A 22465-nucleotide genomic window follows, 5' to 3' on the forward strand; every position below is an offset into this window, starting at 1 on the left:
ATCTTGTAACAAGGATAAAGAAAGTAAAGTAAGTATCTATTTTTGTTTTAAATTTAACAAAGAAATATAGGCTTAACTCTTTGTTTCAACTTTACTAGTCAAGAAGAAAAAGGGTACTTAAAATTATTACTACCATTTTTTCCAAAACTGGCATACTTAAGTCAAATGATATTTTCCCCACCAGTATGCATACACCTTGACTATCAGAAGCATAGAATTTAAAAATTTAAAATGCAAACATTCTTAAAGCACTCATCTTGTGCAAGAATCAACAGTAAAAATGTCAAAGGCATCTTTCCATATTATTAATAGTATCTTCAGAAGTGGTACTAAATGTAGCACAAAACTTGTCTTACAATTCAAAATAAAATTCTTGATCTTAAAAGTATGAAAGTCTGAATGTGGAGCATTCAACTGAAAAATTTCTTAAAAATTAAACTAAAGGGCAACACATGTTCCTTAGAGATCCTATTTTTATATATGGTTCTCTGACAAATCCTCCTTTGAGACCAAGTTCCTCTGAGGTGACTACATTAACGACCACTTCCAAAACATATGAAATACTATCATCGTCGTGTAGAAAAGAGTTTAACACAGCACACTTTAGACTGCTCTTCTTAGAAAGGACCACTTGCAAGGTTGGCCCTCAGTTGACCATTTGGGAAGTTGGATTTCAAGAGGGTTCCCACTATTCCCTGATAAGGTGGGCTTATTGTGTCTAAACTGTTTGTGCTAACAATGCAGTTTATGTTGAACATCTACTTTCCTTCTGGGAGTCTGGAATCTTGGTAAGTGCAAGGCAGGGGAGACCTATGTAACTAGCCCCCAACAAAAACCCTGGGCACCAAGTCTCAAGCTTTTCCTTTAGACAACATTTCACATGTTGTCACAATTCATTATTGGAGGAATTAGGTGCAACCTCTGTGTTCTCCACTGGGAGAACTCTTGGAAACCTGTGTGTGGTTTTTTTATGAACTTCATCCCACGTGTCTTTCCCTTTGCTGATTTTGTTTTATATGTTTTCACTGTAATAAATGTTTGCCATGAGTACAGCTATATATTAAGTCCTGTAAGTCCTTCTGGTGAATCACCACCTCTGAGGATGGTCTTGGGGATCCCCAACATAATCAACAAATGGCAAATAGAAATCTCAAGGCTAATGTATATTAGGTGATCCTTAAAATCCAACTTGACTGTAATTCTTCAATTATGCCCCAAACTGCCAAAGTATCCTACTTACTAAAATTACCTGGAAAAAAAAAAAGTTTATTTACATGGGTAAATTGTATATACCCTATTTTCTCCCAACTCTACTATTAAAGATAAAACAAAACTAAAACAAATTTATTAAAGCCATGTCACCTTATCAAAAAAGTAAATAATTTGGAAAGGTATATTTTTAATATCACCAAAATTCAACTCTTTTCCCTTAATATCCAAATCCTATTTATATATAATATGTTAATAATCCTAAAGTTTTAGTTACGATTTCATTCAAAAACTCCATAGGAAGTTGCTGATATGGATAAAAAATAGTTTTTGGGAAAAATGAGAGTTAGTGAATAATATGGATAAAATCATTAAAAGCTTTTTCAGTGCCCAGGAATAATCTGAAAAATAACTAGATCAGTAAGTAAAGGTGAGTTAAGCAGTATCGAATGACCTTGAAAGGCTGATTAGGACGTGAATTTTCAAATTTGCTCAGGTATCAGATTTCGGCATTTATGTAGTTGTACAAAATAAAGGACTTACTGAGAATATCCAGAATGTAGGGACTAGAGGGTTGAATTGGGGTTACACTCAGACCTTCACAGACTTATCTGGTGGTCTACTTTTACTTCTCATTCTTCCCTTTCTGCACTCTCGCTTCTTATCTTTACCAGTCAGTATCAGCAACACCATCCACAATAAGGATGCTACAACAAATTACTTTGTTTCTTATCTTTATATCTTAATAAAATTTAAGAATTAAGACAGAATTAGGAGTATCAGAATTAGGTACTCCCTGGCCAGGCACACTGGCTCACACCTGTAATCCCAGCACTTTGAAAGGCCAAGGCGGGCGGATCATGAGGTCAGGGGTTCGAGACCAGCCTGGCCAATATGGTGAAACCACGCCTCCAATAAAATACAAAAATTAGCTGGGCATGGTGGTGTGGGCCTATAATCCCTGCTACTCAGGAGGCTGAGGCAGGAGAATCACTTGAACCTGGAAGGCAGAGGTTGCAGTGAGCTGAGATTGCGCCACTGACTCCAGCCTGGGTGACAGAGCAAGACCCCGTCTCAAAAAAGGAAAAAAAAAAAAAAAAAAAGAAAGAAAAAGAATTAGGCACTCTCTTTATTCATATGACTTTTCCTGAACTAAGTATTCAAACAGCAACTACAATCAGACTCACCAGTAAAATATAAAAACAGAAAAAAACAAAAATATTTTCTGCCACTTTAGCTTATATAAAAGCCATCTATTATACTATAGATGACTAGCACGGAAACACAGTTGGATAAAGTTAAGTTTAATGATTTAAATTATCCAAGCTAGTACATTTTTGAAAAATCAGCTTCTTATAACCTTGATTTATAACTCAGTAGAGAAAGTAATTCAGCTGTCTCTGAGGAAGATTCAAGAATGAGGATAGGAACAAAATGTAAGTGATATGTGAAACGAGTAACAATGTTTAACTCATACCGTAATCAGACTGTGTGTTTCCCCTCTTCCTCTACCCAAAAATCAGGCATGAATATATTATTATGCATCAACATTATCTCTTTAAGTCATTATAGATGAATTTCATTCGTACTAGTTAAAACATTATTTAAGTAAGCCTATAAAGAAAAATCCATATAATGGAGATATATAGAAAATTAGTATTAGATGGGAAATTAGAGTTTCTTTTCAAAATCGCCTTTCATTTTATTAATGAAAATGAAGGACAGTAAGAGTCAGGTGATCTTTATAAAGTCATATGATTAGTGACAGAAGCAAAGGTGTATTCTGATATCTTGGTTCCTAGTCCACTACCCTTCCAATTAACTATTTTACTTTTTTTTTTTTTTTTTTTTTGAGATGGAGTCTCACTCTCTTGCCCAGGCTGGAGTGCATTGGCGCCATCTCGGCTCACTGCAACCTTCGCCTCCCGGGTTCAAGTGATTCTCCTGCCTCAGCCTCCCAGGTAGCTGGGACTACAGGTGCGTGCCACTAAGCCTAATTTTTCATATTTTAGTAGAGATGGGGTTTCATCGTATTAGCCAGGATGGTCTTGATTTCCTGACCTCGTGATCCACCTGCCTCGGCCTCCCAAAGTGCTGGGATTACAGGCGTGAGCCACCATGCCTGGCCAACTATTCTACCTCTTATATCTCTTACACAAAAGTCAAACTACAAGGTGGATAACACCGCTAATTTTACAAATGCCATAATACATTCTTTGTTTACCAATTTTTCAGTTTTCTTGGTCTGTGGTCCAACAAGTCATTATTCAATAAATATTTAATAACAACTTACAGAATTTAGAAAAAAATGGATTTCTAAACATTCAAGAGGTTAGGTACTTGGTTATTTCTGTTGACAATGGTTATTTACTTTAGAGTTTGAAGATGTTAGGAAATAAGTTTAAAATGGTATTCTAGAGCCAAATTAAGTATCTGTTTCAAGCGACACACTAAAAAAAGTGATAACCTGTTTAAGGTATAGAGCCATTTTTTAAACAACGTAAAGTATATGAAAGATTTAGTAACAGATGTACGTACTCAAGTCATTTCTAGTACAGTTTAATTATTCCATTTATGAAATTACACTCATCCTAAGAACTACTATGTAAACATATAATGAAGGCGGGCTGTTTTCCTTCTTTTTTAAAAAACAAATGACAAATTATCTCCTTCTGATTAACTGTTGCATGAAAAGGTTTTTAAATGTTCTTGTGAACAGACATGTCTAGTTAATTTTAAATCTAAAAGAACTCAAGTTTCCCATTAATTACATAAGCAGCAAAGAAGCCTCACCAAGGAAAACAGTTGAAAAACAGGTGGCCTAGAGGCCTCTGATGTCAAGCAGTCACGAAGATGAGAACAAATCATTGGAAAGCATATATGCTAAAATGTGAGATTGACCAATAAAGAAATTAGGAGTGAGGAAGATACTGAATTGCATTTTAGGAATGTATGTAAATTCTACATAAAGTATCTTTTTAATAATTAAAATTTGAAAAGGTGTGGTAAACTGATAATCTAAATAAGGATCCAAGACAAAGCACCTGCATAGCTACTGGAGGACATGGTCCAGGGGCCCACTGCCACCTAGTGGTGATGCACCAAATACAGTAAAGTAATAATGTTGCCTCCCAAACAGTGGTCTCCACTTAGTGGGGAAAGCAAGATAGTTGAATGCAAAGCAGTTTTAAAATATTACAACTTGTATTAATAATTATTTATTTCATTATTTGTGTATTAATATATTAATTCCATATTATATGTATATTTTATAAGTATACAAGTATTGGCAATACATGCTGTATAATTTTGTCCTTTAACAACACTATTAAAAAAAAAAACTTTCCATTTATTTAATGAAAGTCTAAAATCACTGAGCCAAATGATTAAAACTAAAGATTTAAAACCAATAGCCAACTCAGAGAAAGAAATTACATTTAATTCTTTTCTCTTTTGAGATGGAGTCTCGCTCTTTTTGCCCAGGCTGGAGTGCAATGGTGTGATCTCGGCTCACTGCAACCTCCGCCTTCTGGGTTCAAGCAATTCTCCTGCCTCAGCCTCCCGAGTAGCTGGGATTACAGACACGCGCCACCATGCCCAGCTAATTTTTGTACTTTTAATAGAGACGGGGTTTCATTATGTTGGCCAGGCTGGTCTTGAACTCCTGACCTCAGGTAATCCGCCCGCCTCAGCCTCCCAAAGTGCTGGGATTACAGGCGAGAGCCACCGCGCCCGCCCTGAAACTACATTTAATTCTAAGTGGGTCTCTTAGTAGGGGTAATAAAATTATGAAACACCACTGTTACATAAAGAATTTTCAAATTCTATCTATTCATGGAAACTAGGTGCCTCTTCAGAAATTCATTTTATAAATGTTCATCCCTCCATATTCACAGTTCCATATCCATGCATTCCACATCCATGGATTCGACCAACTGTGGATTAAAAATAAAAATGGATGGGTCCATCTGTTCTGAACATGTACAGATCATTCTTGCTATTATTCCCTAGACAATACAGTATAACAACTATTTACCCAGCATTACTTCTCAGCCTTTTGGCTAAGATCAAATGTACCTAGCATTTACATTGTATTAGGTATTATGAGTACTCTATAGAGGATTTAAAGCATATAGGAGAATCTGTAGTTATATGCAAATACTATGTCATTTGTATCGCAGATTTGAGTATCAATGAAGTTTTGTATCCATGGGGGGATCCTGGAACTGATCCAACATGGATACATGTATTTACAACCTTAATTTTAATTATATTATTTCTACAGCATCTACACTTTAAAATATGGGGTTACTTTCCCCAAAGTGTTTCGATGGCACCACTAGAAAGTCTTCTCTGTTGGTACTCAATACTATATATATTATCCAAACTCAAAATAGTGTAACAAATTCAAAAAGGTTGAAATACTAGGCTTATATCAAGCAAAATTTCTAATACTACATTAAAAGTTCACAGATGAGTAACCTGTGACTCAGCTGCTTCTGTTTCTTTTCCCTCTGCCACGTACTAATTTAAATATCCTGAGACATGATATTTACCCTGTGTCTCAGTTTTGCCTTCAAAATCATCTTGACATAACATAGTGGTTAAAGGCCAGTCTCTAGGGTCAAATCATCTGATGCTGAATCTTGCTTCACTACTTACTAGTTATGAGACCTTGGAGTTACCTATCTGTGCCTCGGTTTCCTTATCTATAAAAGAGATAATAGGAGCTACTTCAGAAGGATGCTGAACAGCGCCTGGCAGGTGGTAAAAGATCATTAACTAGTAGTTGCTATTATTATTGTTGTCATCATCTTCATCAGAATAACTAATATTTATTAAGCACTATGCTAAGCTTTGATTACTTCAATCCCCGTAACAGCCCTAAAAAGTATTAATATTTCTATTCAAAAGAAAAAGTGAAACTATACAATATTTGGTACCTGTCAAGCACTACTGAAGGTAGTCAGGCATTTAAAAAATTAATAATAAGGTAAATAACCCAGAATTTAATACAGCAACATTTGGTTCATGTTTCTGTATCAGGAAAAGAAATTTAAGGACAAAATCAAAAGGCAACGTATCTGTTTAAAAGAAACAAACCCCAATAATCACCAATAGCTGTCATATATTAATAACTTTGTACTACGTAAGTTTTCCTTGAATAATCATTCTAGGTTCTGATAAGAGGATTTGAGATATGCTTTTAAAAAGCAGCCATTTTCTCCATCATAACAAAGTGTCCTGGAGAATGGTTCTTTACCTTCATAGAGTCAGGGACCTCATTTAAATACGACGAAAGCCATGGATCCTCTCTCTCCAGAGGAAAGAACATATTTAGCACATAATTTCAGGGAGTTTAAGAAGTCTAGAGTAAGAATTTCTACCCTGAGACCTTATCTTTTACATCCTGGTATTCTGCTTTTACTCTCTGGTATTCAATGTTTTTTAAAAAATGAATTCATAATACTTCAAGTGGTCATTATCAAATTAAAGAGCATTATACGGAGCTAAATTAGTTCTAAATACACCACAATAGTAGGTGTTCATTCTGAAAGAGGCTTCATATAATACATAAGCAATATGAAATAATACTTTGAAATAAGAATGAAAGGTAAATCTTAAAGTAGGAAATTAACAAATATGCTAGACAAAATGTACTGCCTCTAGGAAAAATGTTAAGGCCCGATTGTATACTTAGTCAACTGTGAATCCAGAATTAAGATATAATAAGTATTAGTGATCTTCACCCTATGTATTCTTTCTTCTTGTTAGAAAAATATCAAAGAATATTGTTTCCTAAGTCTCATCTGTCAATCACTAATTAAAAATAGGAACACAATAAACTGTATAATTTGATCATAGATACTAAATATTACTTACTAATGTATGGTACATGTTTCCACAAGGATTAACATATAAAAGATACTAAATATTACTAATGTATGGTACATGTTTCCACAAGGATTAAACTGTCATCTAAAATCTTAAAAGATTAATAATTGTCAAAAAGCTTACCATTTGGGGGATCTCGTCTTTTCTCTGTTAGAAAATAAATTAGAAGAATATTATTAAATATATGTAAGACAACATCAACATAAAAAAATTAATTCACTAAACTGTCTTATTTCTAAATTGACGTATGTGTGACTAAGGAAGATTTTTCCGAAGACCCGACATTTAAGCAGAGATCTAAATAAAATAAGGAAGGGAACAATATATTCAAAGGCCCCAAGGAGAGTGCATGCAACATGAAAGAACATCATGAAGGCTGGACTACAGTGAGCAAAAGGCACAGTGAAAGGAGACAAGTAAGAAGGAAAGTCAGGGACTAGATCATGTAGGGTTCCACAGGCCATGGTTAAAGACTATAGAATTTATGTGTATATGATAGGAAGCTCTTACAGAATTTTAAATAGAGAAAGTGATATAACCTAATCTACAATTCTAAAAGTTTACTCTGGCTACTATATAGAAAACAGATAGTAAAAAGGATTGAGTAGCAGCAGGAAGACTAGCCAGAGAGCTAGTGTGGCAGCCCAGCTGACAGATCTTGGTGGCCTGGATTAGGATGGTAGCAGCAGAAATGGTAAGAAATAGACAGGACATGTTTTTGAAGGCAGAGTCAATAGGACTCTGATAGGATTTATGAGGGACCATGGTGAGCCTGAGGGATAAGATGGAACAAATGCCTTTTACTGAAACAAGGAAGATTAGTAGAAGAATAGGAACAGGTCTGAGTGGGGCTAAGGTTCGGGATACAGGACATGGATCAAATATTCTGCTCAGACGTGTTAAGTCTAAAGGCTATTCTGCCACTTGAGTAGACAGAGTCTGAAGGTCAGGGAAGATGTGTCAGTACTGAAGAAAAAACTTTGACAGTCATTGGCATACAGTTTTTGGAACTATAGGACTGGATGAAAGCACATGTTCTTTCTCCTGAAACTGATCTGCTTAAGATGATCTTGGAGAGGTTCCCCATTCCTACTCACCCTTCTCCACTTTACAAGAGAAAGACCTGGTTCACTGTTGTCGAGTAATAGTTCTGCACCAATTAATTTAAAGCTTTATACTATCCTGCATTGTTCTATAATTGTTTTATATGCGTTAGAGTTGTCTCACACACTAAACTAAGTTCCTTATGGGTTTTATAGTATATAGTATTAGGAACAAAATAGAAAGACAAGGCAATGTTTACAGATCTTGTTAGCAACTCTGCTTATCTGCTTCTAAGCTTACCTAAAGTCTTTGTTTACAAAGTATAAAATACTTCTAAAACTTCACAAACAATGCTATCACAAATGCAAAATTAAAAGTCAATATATATGAAATTTTATCAACAAAAAAGGTTATTGGATTGGGCCCTTCAGTAAATCTAAAAAAAATAGTTATCAACAAAAATATTATTTATTTTAAGGTAAGGACCACCAAATTTTTTTGTAAATAGTAAATATTTCAGGTAATAGTTTTGGCTTTGAGGACCATATAATCACTGTCATCACTATTTAACCGTATTGTGGCAAAAAGTAGTCAAAGACAACATGTAAACCAATGAATACAGTTAAGTTTCAGTAAACTTTTATTTACAAAAACAGGAAATGGACCACACTTGTCCCATGAGCATTAGTTTGCTGGCCTGATTTAAGTCATTAAAAAAAGGGTTACCAGATTTCCTTTGTCGACGGCCCAACAGGTCTGTAACTGCTTTTCGAAATTTTTTTGCTTCTTCTTCATTGGCAAAATTAAGAGCAACTTGACAAGTCTGAAATATTTTCATCACAAAGGGGAAACAACAGAATGTATGAATTTAGCTTTATATCATAAAAACAATGAGCAAAAGAAGTATATTTCTAAAGAACGAAAGGTTAATTTTACTAGCAGGTAAGATTATTTTATGATCTGAATAACTTAACACAAAAACATGAAGAAGTTCAAGTAAAAGATTACTATTAGAGAAGTTACCTATCACAGCAGACACAAATACTAATTTGAATATTTCATCTTCAGCAAAAAAATAAAATAGTAAATTGAATGTGATCTTTCAATAAGGCTCTATAAATAATTTGGATTAGAAAAGGCAAGCAATGAAAAAAGTAAAGATGGCAATAAAGAAAAATATGACTTACATCTCCAGCAAAGGTATGAAAATATCCTCTAGGACTATTATATACAAAGTTATTGTATAGCTCTTGTTCCCACAATAGTTTCCCATCCTAGAAAAAAGTTAAAAATTAAAATAAGAACTACCAAAACATAATCTCTAGGAATGAAACAAAGAAGATGACTCATATTAAGAAAACTGTCTATATTAAAAATAACTTTTACATGCACACATGTAACATTTATAATATATAGCGTCACATAATCTAATCAGTAATTTCTTAAAACTGTAAACACTGGATAACGTATCTTTCATAAAACCTACATATCAAGTGAGTTTAATTCAGCTAAGATATAATCTCACTAGCCAACCATTTCCAAATTCAGTTACTTGGTCAAATACATAACCAGAATAATTACTAGGTCATCAATGTTACATAGAAGGAATAGGATACTTTTGTACATGAACTGATTACCAAAGCACAGTTCCACCAGCAATATTTAGACAATGTACTATCAAACACTGCCGGAATACTTTATGTTCTTTTCCTCAATTTTATAGATGTGGGAGGGTCAAATACACCTTCCTTGTACTGCTAATTAACCATCTTCAAATTCTTAACTTTTGCAGAGTACCTTTCTAATTATATACTAGTATAAGTAGTATTAATCATGATGCAGAAAGAGACTGATAATTAAAATGTATCAAGGTTAAACTATGGGTAAGAGTGCCATGATGACTGTCATATCTATTGCCATAGTATAAAAAACATGTTTAATCTTAATACCAAAGGTGACAAATTATGAGTGTCCAGCAATTGGAAATAAGTGGTTAGAGAAAGACAGTCATTGCCCTATTCAGAAATGCAAGGTTCTACCTAGACCACAATTTAAAAATATGTAAAATACACTGTTCGCACATTATAACCACTGCAATGGAATCCCTTTCTTCTTAGTGGAGTAGTATGTGTATGCCATTTCTAAATAGTGCTTCTCAATGGTTGTGAGAAATATGTCAAAGCACCTGGGGGTTTCTTTCAAACTATGTGTGTGTTCCCTACCCCCCAGAATCACTGTCATAGTAAGCCACTGCTAGTGACTACTAGTAAGCCACTGCTAGTGACAGAAGCATGTCATATCTCTCAGCTGTCTTGGAAGTAGACATTAAGAAGCACTAATTTAGCCCGGGACTGGTGGCTCAGGCCTGTAATCCCAGCACTTTGGGAGCCTGAGGCAGGAGGATCACTTGAGTCCAGGAGTTTGAATCCAGCCTGGGCAAAATAGCAGAACCCATCTCTACAAAAAAATACAAAAATTAGCCAGGTGTGGTGGCATGCACCTGTAGTCACAGCTACTCAGAAGGCTGAGGTGGGAAGACTGCTTGGGCCAAGGAGATCAAGGTTGCAGTAAGCTGTGCACTCCAGGCTAGGTGACAGAGCAAGAACAAGACCCTGTCTCAAAACAACAACAACAACAACAACAACAACAAAAGAAGCACTAATTTACCAAATACCATAACTGAGATCTCATTTAATCTCAGTGAAATACTTCATAACAGAGCAAGATGGTTATCTGATTTTACAAATAAAGCTGAGACCAGAGGTGTAAAAATCTCTTGACTGTTATCTATCAGATCATTATTAGCGCCCAAGAGTTTAGAGGCAGTTTTAGTTTTTTGTAATTAAAATCTCATTGCACTTATTGCCACATATAAATATTAATCATGGAGGCTTACTTACAGAAAGGTTTTTTAAAAAAAATGGAGACTTCATCTTAGCAAAATATTTTTATGACAACTGTAAGAAATGAATACCTAACAAAGGGTATCCAATCTATACCAATGTGATTTATGATTGGGAGGGAGGGATATAAAGCTATGAAAATCTGAATATATCTATCATGAGAAACAACATAAGGAAAAATGAGTAGCAAACAGATTTTTATAGATATTGAAATGTTTTAAACCTGGGCTAAATAATAGTACATACTGAGCTAAAATATTATTTTGTTGTTCCCTGAACAGACTATCTATGCTATTTTATAATGAACAAGGTGGAATAAAAGAGTATCATTAAAAAAATATAGTATAAAGAAAGCCCAAGAACCAACAGGCATAATTAAAAAAAAAAAAAAGCCTTAATGTGTGGTAGCAGTAGAAAGATAAAATAGGAAACTATTCACATTCTGGCTTCAGACATGTTCCCATTTGGTCATGATTTCCGTATGTCAGTATCTAAAAACCAAGCTTCACTCTTCTAATATTAGTTTATGTACAAATTTAAATATCACATATACGATAAACAAATCTAAACTAAACTATAATTGATATAGAAAACCTAATCACCTAGTTTAAAGTGAAAGCAAAACAAAACTCACCTTAATGTCAAATATTCTTAAAAAATAAGATCTCTGTGGATTGTCCTTAACAAGACAAGCAACACCACTGCACTTCTTTGACCACATACAGTTTCGATCTGCTGCATATAACTGCACCACTGCTGAAGACATAGTCTGCAAAATATAAAATTTATAACCGTTACGTTCAAAATAATATGTAGATGATCATAGCCCCTGCTGACAGCTTGACTGCAACCACCCAGCTAAGCTGCTCCTAAATTCCTGATTCACAGACACAAGGAGATAATAAACATGTATTGTTATTTTAAGCCACTAGTTTTTGAAGTAATTTCTTATGTAGTAATAAATAATAATCATATAACAATAATTACTGAAAACATTTATTGATGCTTAAAATGTGTTAGGAAATGTGTTAATCACTTTTAAATATAGCCTCATTTAATTGTTATTATTATGATAACTTCATTTTTTACCTGAGAAACCCGACACTAAAGAGGGTAATCTGCCCAATACCACACAGCTAAACGGCAGAGCTGAAATTCCAAATCCAGGCAATTTGTGACTTCAAATCTAGCATTCTTACTCCCCCTATTACACTGTTTCCCAATAAAGTGAACACTTAAGCAATGAAGTAGTAGCATTAGTAATGGCTGACTTCTATAAAGCAGTTAAGCACTTATCTAGATAAGGACTGAGACAAACTTGAAAGCAGTATTACCACCCTGGAAGGCAGATTATAGTATCTCCTTTCTAAAGTGAGTTTAAGATTGTAAGCGATTTGCACAAGGGGCCACACAGTTTTAATGCTATACTGAGGATATGAAAAAGATTTGAGTGACTATTGTCTCAATTTTACCAAGGATAGTCCCTAAATAGAACCCTTTCAGATGTATAGGAAGGAAGCTAACTCGTTACATGCAATGGACACTTCAGGGCATTAGGATTTTCCAGTACACCATGTTGCCCCTTCCTCAAGACTATATCATGAAAAGGTGTAAACTAATTTTATTCTAAATTAAGTTTATTTTATAACCTAGAATGTAACTATTCAACCTTAAGTTTCTATGAAAGTGATACACACATATACTGATAAAGCACTTACAAATCCTCTGAAAGCCATAATTATGTTTTCTGATCCAGTAATTTCACTTCTAAACTAGAAATTAAGAAAATCATTTAGAATATAATACTTCGTATTTTAATGTAAATATGAAAATAAAATATTTCATATAAATATATATTTTTTTAAAGAGGAAGAATTGAAATAACCTAAAATAGGAAGTGATTAAGTAATTATGGTACCTTAGTTCAACGGAATTTGGGCTCTGTAATAAAAAATAGACTACATTAAGATTTGAAGATACGCTGTTTTAGGTTTACTTAACTATGCCTGAGGGGTGCCCTCTTTTGGTAAGAGGAATTTCAAAGAACAATTATATGCACAAATCTTTTATAACTAGATACTAAAGTCAGAAATGTAAGATCAATATACTGTTAGGATCAAAAGTCCATAAAGACTTGCTCAGATAACAATGTTCAATGTTATGTTTTTAACATTACAGACCAAACTCAACCTTGAACTTCACACACAGTACTGAGTAGGACACAAAGGAACAGAAAAATTTCTACAAGAGTCATTAAAAATTATGATGACTTAAAAACAAAAAATGTGTATCCTGGGACACCGGGTTTCAAAGAGGAGACTGAAGAATGTGGGACACTTTTTGGCCTGCTCAAAACACACTTGTGTTTGCAAGTGCACAATCTCAGGATGATAGTGCCACAGACATCCTGCTGCCAGCACTGAAAACTTCAGAAAAATGGGTCTTGCATACACTATCTAAAGGTATCAAATAGCAGGCTGTAGAATTCAAAAATCAAACAAGCAAATTTGTTAGTTCTAAGGAGAATTCATATAAAGTCTTTTTTAGTATGGTACTGTCAAAATACGTTCATTTCTAAAAAGAAAAGCAATTAGGAAATTAGATGTACCAAAATGAAGATCTAAAAATCTCCCTACTTCACTTTTTTACCAGAAATCAAGAAGTAACAGCTCACAAAAAAAAAAAAAAAAAAAAAAGTTATTCAATAGGGTCTGAAATTCCATTATGAAAATCCCCTTGCTAGCCAAAGGACTAAATATTCATGCTGTTATAAATATTCATGTTGTAAAACATCATATGGCTATATATGTGAACTTTAAAAAACAAAACAAAACAAAAAAAACGCAAACTAAAAAACATTTAAACCTTTAGATAAACTTAAATTCTTAAAACACCTGCTTAAGAAATAAAGACTAACAATGCTATAATTTTTCACAGACAGGATACTGCATTATAAACATTAAAACTAAAAAAACAACTATTCAAAAGCAATTTTCAGTAACTGGATTTTCAAAAATTTGCTACACTCTTATTATCAATCTAAGTGTCTATTTCATTAACTCTTAACCTTCATCTGGCAGTCTGAAAATGACATACCACAGCACCTTGTAAAGCCTTTTCTAATTCAGAATGATTACAGTGAATATGAGAATAACTAGCATACATTTAATACAGTATATTAATGCTAGACAATATAAAAACAATCACTAATCCCCACACTCTAGATTGACAGTGACTTAATTAAGTTTTTAAAGACATTCCTTCCATTCCTTTAGGTAATTACAACGAATCAATTCCATTCCTTCTTGTCTTTCGTAATTAAGAAGATATTAATGAAAAACAACCTAAGAATAAGTGCTTAGGAAGGGAAATCTATTTCTTATTACCCTAATAATGTTAAGGTTAAAATCTGCTAATTAAAAGGAAAAAAAATACTGTATCAACTTTGGTAGAAACAGAACCTGTCGTATCTTGTGTATTCCTGATATTTCAGTACTGAGTAACTGTAATGACATATTCATTCTCAGAACTATGATGATCAAGGGCAGGAAGAATATGGGGGATGTATTCTAGGAAGTGAATTCCCTCTCACTGTCCTTCTGCCTGGGACTTCCACCCCTTTGAGGTTGACTCTACACCAGTCAAGAAGTATTTCTCTGATTCCTTAGGTTGAAATGACTTTTTTTGGGTTTTTTTCCCCCACATTTCTGAAGTGCTTGTTTGTGTACCTTGTGTTACTCTGTTATTCCACTGGTCTTACTCTAAATCAGAATAATTTTGTATTGATTTCCTAACCACTAAGAAGACTGCAATTCCCATAACCACTTAAAGTAGTTCTGCAAGCTTGTACTTTCACTCCACCTATACTTTGTCCCCAAGTAAACAAGTATTTGTTAAAAACTACATGTTCTGATTTTGATAATGTTACTACAATAATAAGAGAATGACTCTGATTTTAGGATATATAGCCTGAAATATTATAAAGAGGCATTATGTCTGCAACTTATTCTCATGTTATTCAGAAAAAAATAACATGCAGGTATACATATATAGAGAGAGAAAAAAACATGGTAAATGTAATAAACATTTGGCAAATCTGGATGAAGGATATATAGAAGTTCTTTGTACTGTATCTGCAAGTATGAAATTATTTCTAACTTTAACAAGCACAAATGATTCATTAAAATGTATGACCCTTAGCTCTCTTTCACAACCACAGCAATCTTGAGAAGGTGGTCCTCTCCCCAGAGCCATTACTACCTCTATATATGTTAGCCACTGCTGCAATGGCCCAAAACTAAGAAAACTCCCACTTCCTCCTATTCCCTCTATATGTGTACCAACTTTCTTAAAAGTTCTATCCTGCGTAAGACTTAAACCACAAACATTCAGCACTTCTACTGTTTAAATTCCTTTCACATTTTCAGAACAACCACATTATGTAACAGGTCAGAATAAGAATTTTAGATCAGGAAAATAGGTATTTCTTTGACTACAGAAACAGCTAGACAACCAAACGACTAGAAAATACTAGGAGTCACAGGGATCCTTGTTTTTAGCCATCAACTGCCTACAACAAATACTAAGATGACTTAATACTGAATAACTGAATATTTAATAACTGAATATTTAATAATAATTAAAATAATTATTTTAATCTAATAAATACACAATGTTGTTAAAGAAAATATTTAAACATATTTTATCTTTTTCTTTTTGAGACAAGGTCTTGCTCTGTCACCCAGGCAGGAGTGCAATGGTGAGTGAGATCGCTCACCGCAGCATCAAGCCCCTAGGTTCAAGTGATCCTCCTACCTCACTCAGCCTTCTGAGTAGCTGGGACTACCAGCACACACCACTACGATGGGCTAATTTTCTAATTTTTTGTAGAGATGCAGTCTAACTATGTTGCGCAGGCTGGTCTCAAACTCCTGACCTCAAGTGATCCTCCTACCTTGGCCTCCTAAAGTGTTGGGATTACCGATGTGAGCCACTGTGCCTGGCCAAAAATATATTTTCAGTAAATATCCAAAATACACTAAATGTGGGGGGAAAATCATATGACTTAATAAAATAAAGTCTTTTCTATGATCATGTTGGCCTAGATTAACAGTCAAATACTCCAACTTTTATATGTACACATGTATCTGAATGTGCATTTGGCCTCAAATGTCTGAAAACTAACATGAGAAAATCCATTTTAAGTCTTCTCATTATATAAAAGCTAAGATTTAAATACATTCCTAGATGCTCTGATGATATATTTACATGAAATGACCTATTATTACTCTGAATATACAGTTGGCCCTTGAACAATACAGGTTTGAACTGTGTGGGTCCACTTACATGCAGATCTTTTTCAATAAATACAGTCAGGACTCCATATCGCAGGGTTCTGCATCCGCAACCAAACGTGGATTGAAAAATACGGTTATTAGCAGGATGAGACACCCACAAAACAGGAGGGCAGACTTTTCACATGGGTGGGTTCTGAAGGACCTCAGCATGTGTGAACTTTGGTATCTGTGGGTGGCCCTAGAACCAATCCCCCATGGATACTAAGAGATGACTGTAAAATTTTAATCTACACATTATAAAAAGTAGTATAAAAGAAATGCAGAGAATTCGGTTGAATTCTTACAGTTTATTATGCAGTGATCTCATGAAACAGTTCTAAATAATTGAAGTAGCAACACCTGTTACATGCCCACCTCAAAACCCAATACAAAAATCATAAATTTAAAAAAGAAAAACAATGTATCTGGCAGGGAACAACAACTCCTGAAAGTGGTGGGTATCAGTAAGAACTATCCAGGAAAAGAAAACACAAAAATTCACTTTGAAGAGAAGGGATCTTATCACCTGGTAATTTCTACAACGAGAAATAACCAGAAAAGAAAAGAGAAAACAAACAAAAACAGTACACGTTTTAAAAAGAATACGGCAATGACAAAAGACTCCACAAGAAATAAATTTTAAAAAAAGCAAACCTGGAGGAATGAAGGAGGAAAACCACAAAAGCAAAAAGTAACAAACAGAATCTCAACACTGAAGAAAAACGGAGCCAGATAAAAACAGCTGCTATCTTAGGGAACAAACACAGAGAGTCTTTTAGATCTTAGCAGCTTTTTAAGAAAATTTCTATGCCAGACATATTTGTTCACCAAATGTTTATGAAGAACCTACTATGTACAAGGGACTGGGATAACTGGGGGTGAGGACAAGAATGAAAATGAGGGCAAATACAAAAATGAATTAGACAAGGTCCTCATAAAACATCTAGTTAATAAAGGTGAGATCGGCATTAATAACTATCAAAATGCTACTAGGAAAAATCAGTATGTAAGAAAAATGTAAAACTTAACTAGTGTAGGAAGGCTTCCCTGAGGTGACATCTTACCTGAAGAATGAAAAAGGGTGAGTCAAGTGAACAAAGCATTGGTGAGGAGTAAGTATGGAGGAAATGGCATTCTAAGTAGACTCATCAAAAAAGACCCTACCACAGGAAAGTTTGGTGAACTGTGTGGAGTAGGAAATAAGAAAGAGAAGAGTGGCATGGATTGAAGACACAGATTTAATGTTAAAGTAATACAAAACACAGCTCAATTCTGTGATTTAAAGAGATAAACAGCCATATACAGTTTGGAAACCTTGACTGGAGATTTGGTACAGTAGCACATCATTCCTGTAATGGCCCTTGATTCAAGTTCTTATATATTATCTTCCTCCACTTATGCTGGATTTGTCTATGTGACTTGTTTTGATGAAGAAGACACTGGCAAATGGAAGGAGAAGCCGGAATGCTTGTACCTTGTAGCTTGCCCTTTTGGAAGTGCTGCCCTAAAACCTGGAATCAAAGACCACATGGAGAGCAAGGCCCTAGTCCATTTCAACTGTCCTTTCTAAGCCCAGTCCCTACATTCTGGTAAGATTAGTCACCAGCAGACCAATCACTCAATCTACAGAATGAGAAATATGTTGATACTGCTATAAGTCACAAAGTCATTGGGTGGTTTGTTTGCAACAACAGATAACAGACGTAGGAGATTGTTTTAATATACTAAAAGACATATGACCTATAAGAAATGGCTCTACGTCTTCTTCCACTCCATTTCTACCAGTATAGTTATGACAAATTTTTGGTTACAAATCATAAAAGTTTTAGACCTCACCTTCATTATCAGTGCGCATTCCTGTTTGGAACCATTTTAAAAATCACTTTATTATATACAAAAGCCATATGGAAAGGTGTGTGCTAGACAGCAGGCTTAGGTCATTCACAACCACACACCAATCTTATATACTGCCTATGATTTAAATTCATACATCCAGAAAATTGCAATGTATTATGTGGCACAGACCTTTAGCATTACCAGTAAACAATCAAAATTAGATGTTAAAACTAAAAATGGCAAGTCTTACTGTATTCTCCTTAACTTTCTACTACCAGAAGGATAATCATATACAGATAAAGGTGAGAGGAATACTGATCTCATTATAGACTGGGTTATATTTGCAAATGGGTGAGGACACTGTGTTAAAAGGGCACCTCATAGGTGTGGCTTGTTCTCTTCTGCCCTACCCTGTAACTTAAGTGGATCTACTTAAAAGGAGTTTTTCCTCTCTCTTCTGTCTCCTTTTCCTTCTGTTTCTTGCAAATTCAGTTGGATTACGGTAAAACCTGAAACTTGGATCTGGATTTTCAGGGAATAAAGTTGGAAAGGGGGTACCCTAGGAGTCCCAGCTCACCAATTAGTTTATTTTTATTTCTATTTATTTATTTATTTAGACGGAGGCTCGCTCTCTCACCCAGGGTGGAGGAGTGCAATGACACGATCTTGGCTCACTGTAACCTCCACCTCCCAGGTTCAAGCAATTCTCCCACCTCAGCCTCCCAAGAAGCTGAGATTATAGGAACCCACCATCATGCCCAGCTAATTTTTGTATTTTTGTAGAGATGGGGTTTCAGCATGTTGGCCAGGCTGGTCTTGAACTCCTGACCTCAGGCGATCCGCTTGCCTCACCCTCCCAAAGTGCTGGGATTACAGGCATGAGCCACTGTGCCCGGCCCAAAGTTTAACATTACTAGTGGAGCCCCAAGTCCTGATAACAAGGGGAAAAAACAGAAAGAATAGACAGAGGGAGGGAGAGTGTAACTGCAGGATGGAGGGAGAGAGAGGGAAAGAGAGAGGGAGAGAGAAAGAGGGAGGCAGGAAGGAAGAGGGAGAGAAAGAGAGATTTTTGTTTTTTTAACTTTGCTACTACTCTTCTGTGGAAACAGTTTGGGATGAGAGGGTGAAAAGTAGTTACTGCAGTTGCTGGTGGGATGTGGGTATTCCTGAATGCTAGAGCCTAATACCACTTCACCATATATTTTATCAAGCATATAATCCAATCCCCTCATTTTACAGGTGAGCTCAATTTATTTGCCAGAGGTCACATATTATACAGCTTTGGATGAATTTCCCAATCAGCTGCTAATTATATACTCAACATACACTACATAATTAGCGATTCATCCCAATTCCTAATTTGTCGTATTTTTGCCCTATGCCAGCTAAATGATCCTCCAAGAAGGATATATCCTTAATATAGTTTTATTCCTCTAACACTCCCTTTTGGTTTGTTTTTTACCTCAATTTTGGGGCAGGGAAAACGGCAGGGAGAGTTTGTGGTAGTGGTTGTAGAAAGTAAAGGATTGCTGGTGCATGAGAAAAAAAAAACATGTTTATGAAGGGAAAAACTCCAAACAGACATTAAGTTGTTTGTCCTGCGGAAAAGAGGTGAACTTACCATGAAGCTAATTAGGTCTAAGTTTCAGTATCTTTTACTTCGTAGAGTCCCTTACAAGGCTTGGATTATTCTCCTTTGGGACACAGGACCAGCAGCAACTGCAGCCTCATGCCTAGGGGCTCCTCTTTAGCTGTCCCTGAAGATGATCGTGGTACTTCCATCAAGAATGTACTATATCTGTATCCGCCTAGCTCCTAGCAGTAATGTCCTGTCCCTCTTGGACCACATGATGCATCCAGACTCAATCTTTAACCCAAGGATTTGCATGAGTGTTGCCCAGCTCCTGCTGGGTGTGACATATTATGATCCAACTACATGGACACTTCTGGGGTCAGGGGCAGTGGTCCAAACAAATAAGATGTAAAGTTCTCCCCAGGCAAGAAACATGTTTTATGCAAAGTGAAGGAAATTACAGATGCGCTATTATATTACTAGCAACTGGTTTCAAAACTTTTTTTTCAGCTTCACAACTATCGATAGTAAATAAATTTTGAGCAAATATGTTAGAGCAGGAGTCTTTTTCTGTAAAAAGCCAGATATTTAATACTTTAAGCTTTCAACTCATGATCTCTTTCAACTCATCCATTGTTGCACACAAAAGCAGCCATAGATAATATGGATAGGCCTGTGCTGCAAAAAACTTTATTTATAAAAACAAGCAGGCTGAATTTGGTCCATGGTTGGTACTCTGTCAAGTCTTATGCAAGAGGAAAAGACTCTTCCTATACAAAATATAAAACTGTCATGTAAAGAAATGATGAATGAATATATGGCCACAATAGGTAGAAAAAAAGTACCAAACAGGTATAATATATTGGGCTGTTAATTAATAATAAACACAGTAAGTTATAATAACAATAAGCTACTTGTCTAAATTTTGTGAAGTTTATGGCATTTCTTATTTGTTGTGATCTTTTCTCACACCAAATAAACATTCACTTTTAGACTTAATTTTGGATTGTTTTTCTTAATGAGAGCCCCTCCAAATTATAAGCCTCCGGCCACAAAACCTGGATTAGCCTTGCTTGGGGTGAGAAAATGATGCATCAATCAGAACAACAGAATTTTGTATATGAAGAAAACGAACAACTATCTAAGCGAATATATTCATTTTGCCAAACCACACTTAACGAAACAACTTTTGAACATATAGTGATCTTACCCATTTAAGAAAACTAAAGCCGAGCAACTTCAAAAAAACACAAAAACACTAAGATAGGTGGGTAATGACAATGAGTGTATGTGGAAGGAGGAGAGTCTTCTATATTCAATGTTTTAAGAACCCTTCATATAACATTTTTTTTTTTAAGAGATAGGGTCTCACTATGTGGTGTAGGCTGGTCTCCAACTCCTAGCCTCAAGTGATCCTCCTGCCTTGGTCTCCCAAAGTGCTGGGATTACAGGCATGAGCCACCACGCCCAGCCCCATATAATATTTTTAACAAATGATTACATAGCATTTGCTTAAATGCTTGCTGTAATGGGGTGCTCACAACTTGAGGGAAAAACTATCTTACTGTTTTAGCAGTAAGAATATCTTACTGTTAGAAAATTTTAAATAGTTAATCTAAACCTGTTTTCCTGGCAATTGCCACCCGTACGTTTTGTATTTTTTATTCTTTCATTCAAGTATCTGTTGAGCATTTGTTATGTGGCAGGCATAATGCCGGTACTATAGCTATAATAATGCAAAACCGAAGGTATATACCGCATCCTCCAGTTACTGCATACTTATTTCTGTGTAGCGGCAGCAACACTTTCGCTTCCACAGCAATGTTCCACTAAAACTCTACTTGTCACATCATCTCTTTTTAAAGTAAAATTTATTTTCATCATTCCTCATCTGACCTGGTTTATGAATCCCTTTATTAGTCTGGTCACCCTTGTTAAAATGAAGTCAATATTTTACATGTGTTCTGATCAGCAGTGCAAAATATTGGGAAAATAATGTTTCTGATCATAAAAAGAAATGTGCAGCCTCATTGTCATCTACCACATGATATGCTGAAGTCACATGGGATTGTCTTAGAAGTCATTAACCTCTCTCATATCCTGATCCTTTATGTCGAAATCCATGCTCCCAAAAGTGAAGTACCCTCTCTGACTCTCCTTTCACTTGGTCACAGTTCAAACTTCAGCTATGGTGTTGCCTATGGGAACTGTGAAGTCCTAATTTGGGAGGGAAGTCAGGCTGGCCAGATGACCCAGGGAAAGCAAAAAGAGAAAGCAGTAAGCTGTAAGTCTGCCTTTCTTCATGGTCCAGGACACATAGCCCTTCTGTGCAAATAACTCACGATCTTCCTGAGCTCAGCTATCAGCAGACCCTTGGCTGACAGACAAATTCAAGTTAACTCACTGCAACCTTGTTATCAGTACAGCACAAAGCTCTCTTCAGTACAGAGCACAAGCACCATTCTATAAAATCTCCAGCAAGCCTTGGTATCCTGGCAGTCAGCTCTCTTGCTGACCTGTCTGTTGCACCCTTGCAACATATTTTCCTACTGTGTCTAAGAAATCTGCCTTTCTGTACCTACAACTGTCTTGGTAAATTCTTTTTACCACCCAAGCCACCAGCCAGATAGTCACTAGTCACTGCTCACCTGTGACAGGAACCTCCCAAC

The 22465-nt window shown here is 35.4% G+C and overlaps 1 protein-coding gene across 1 annotated transcript in view; it reads right to left on the reverse strand.

The window, feature by feature from the left end:
- WASL (WASP like actin nucleation promoting factor) overlaps nucleotides 1–22465 on the reverse strand; it is a 66717-nt gene that overhangs the window by 15173 nt on the left and 29079 nt on the right. Inside the window, 4 exon segments of the mRNA NM_001135325.1 lie at nucleotides 7228–7251; nucleotides 8875–8971; nucleotides 9336–9422; nucleotides 11686–11820. Of these exon segments, the coding sequence (NP_001128797.1) occupies nucleotides 7228–7251; nucleotides 8875–8971; nucleotides 9336–9422; nucleotides 11686–11820 (343 nt within the window).

The sequence above is a fragment of the Pongo abelii genome, chromosome 6, assembly GCF_028885655.2.
Source record: "Pongo abelii isolate AG06213 chromosome 6, NHGRI_mPonAbe1-v2.0_pri, whole genome shotgun sequence".
NCBI classification, from domain to species: domain Eukaryota; kingdom Metazoa; phylum Chordata; class Mammalia; order Primates; family Hominidae; genus Pongo; species Pongo abelii.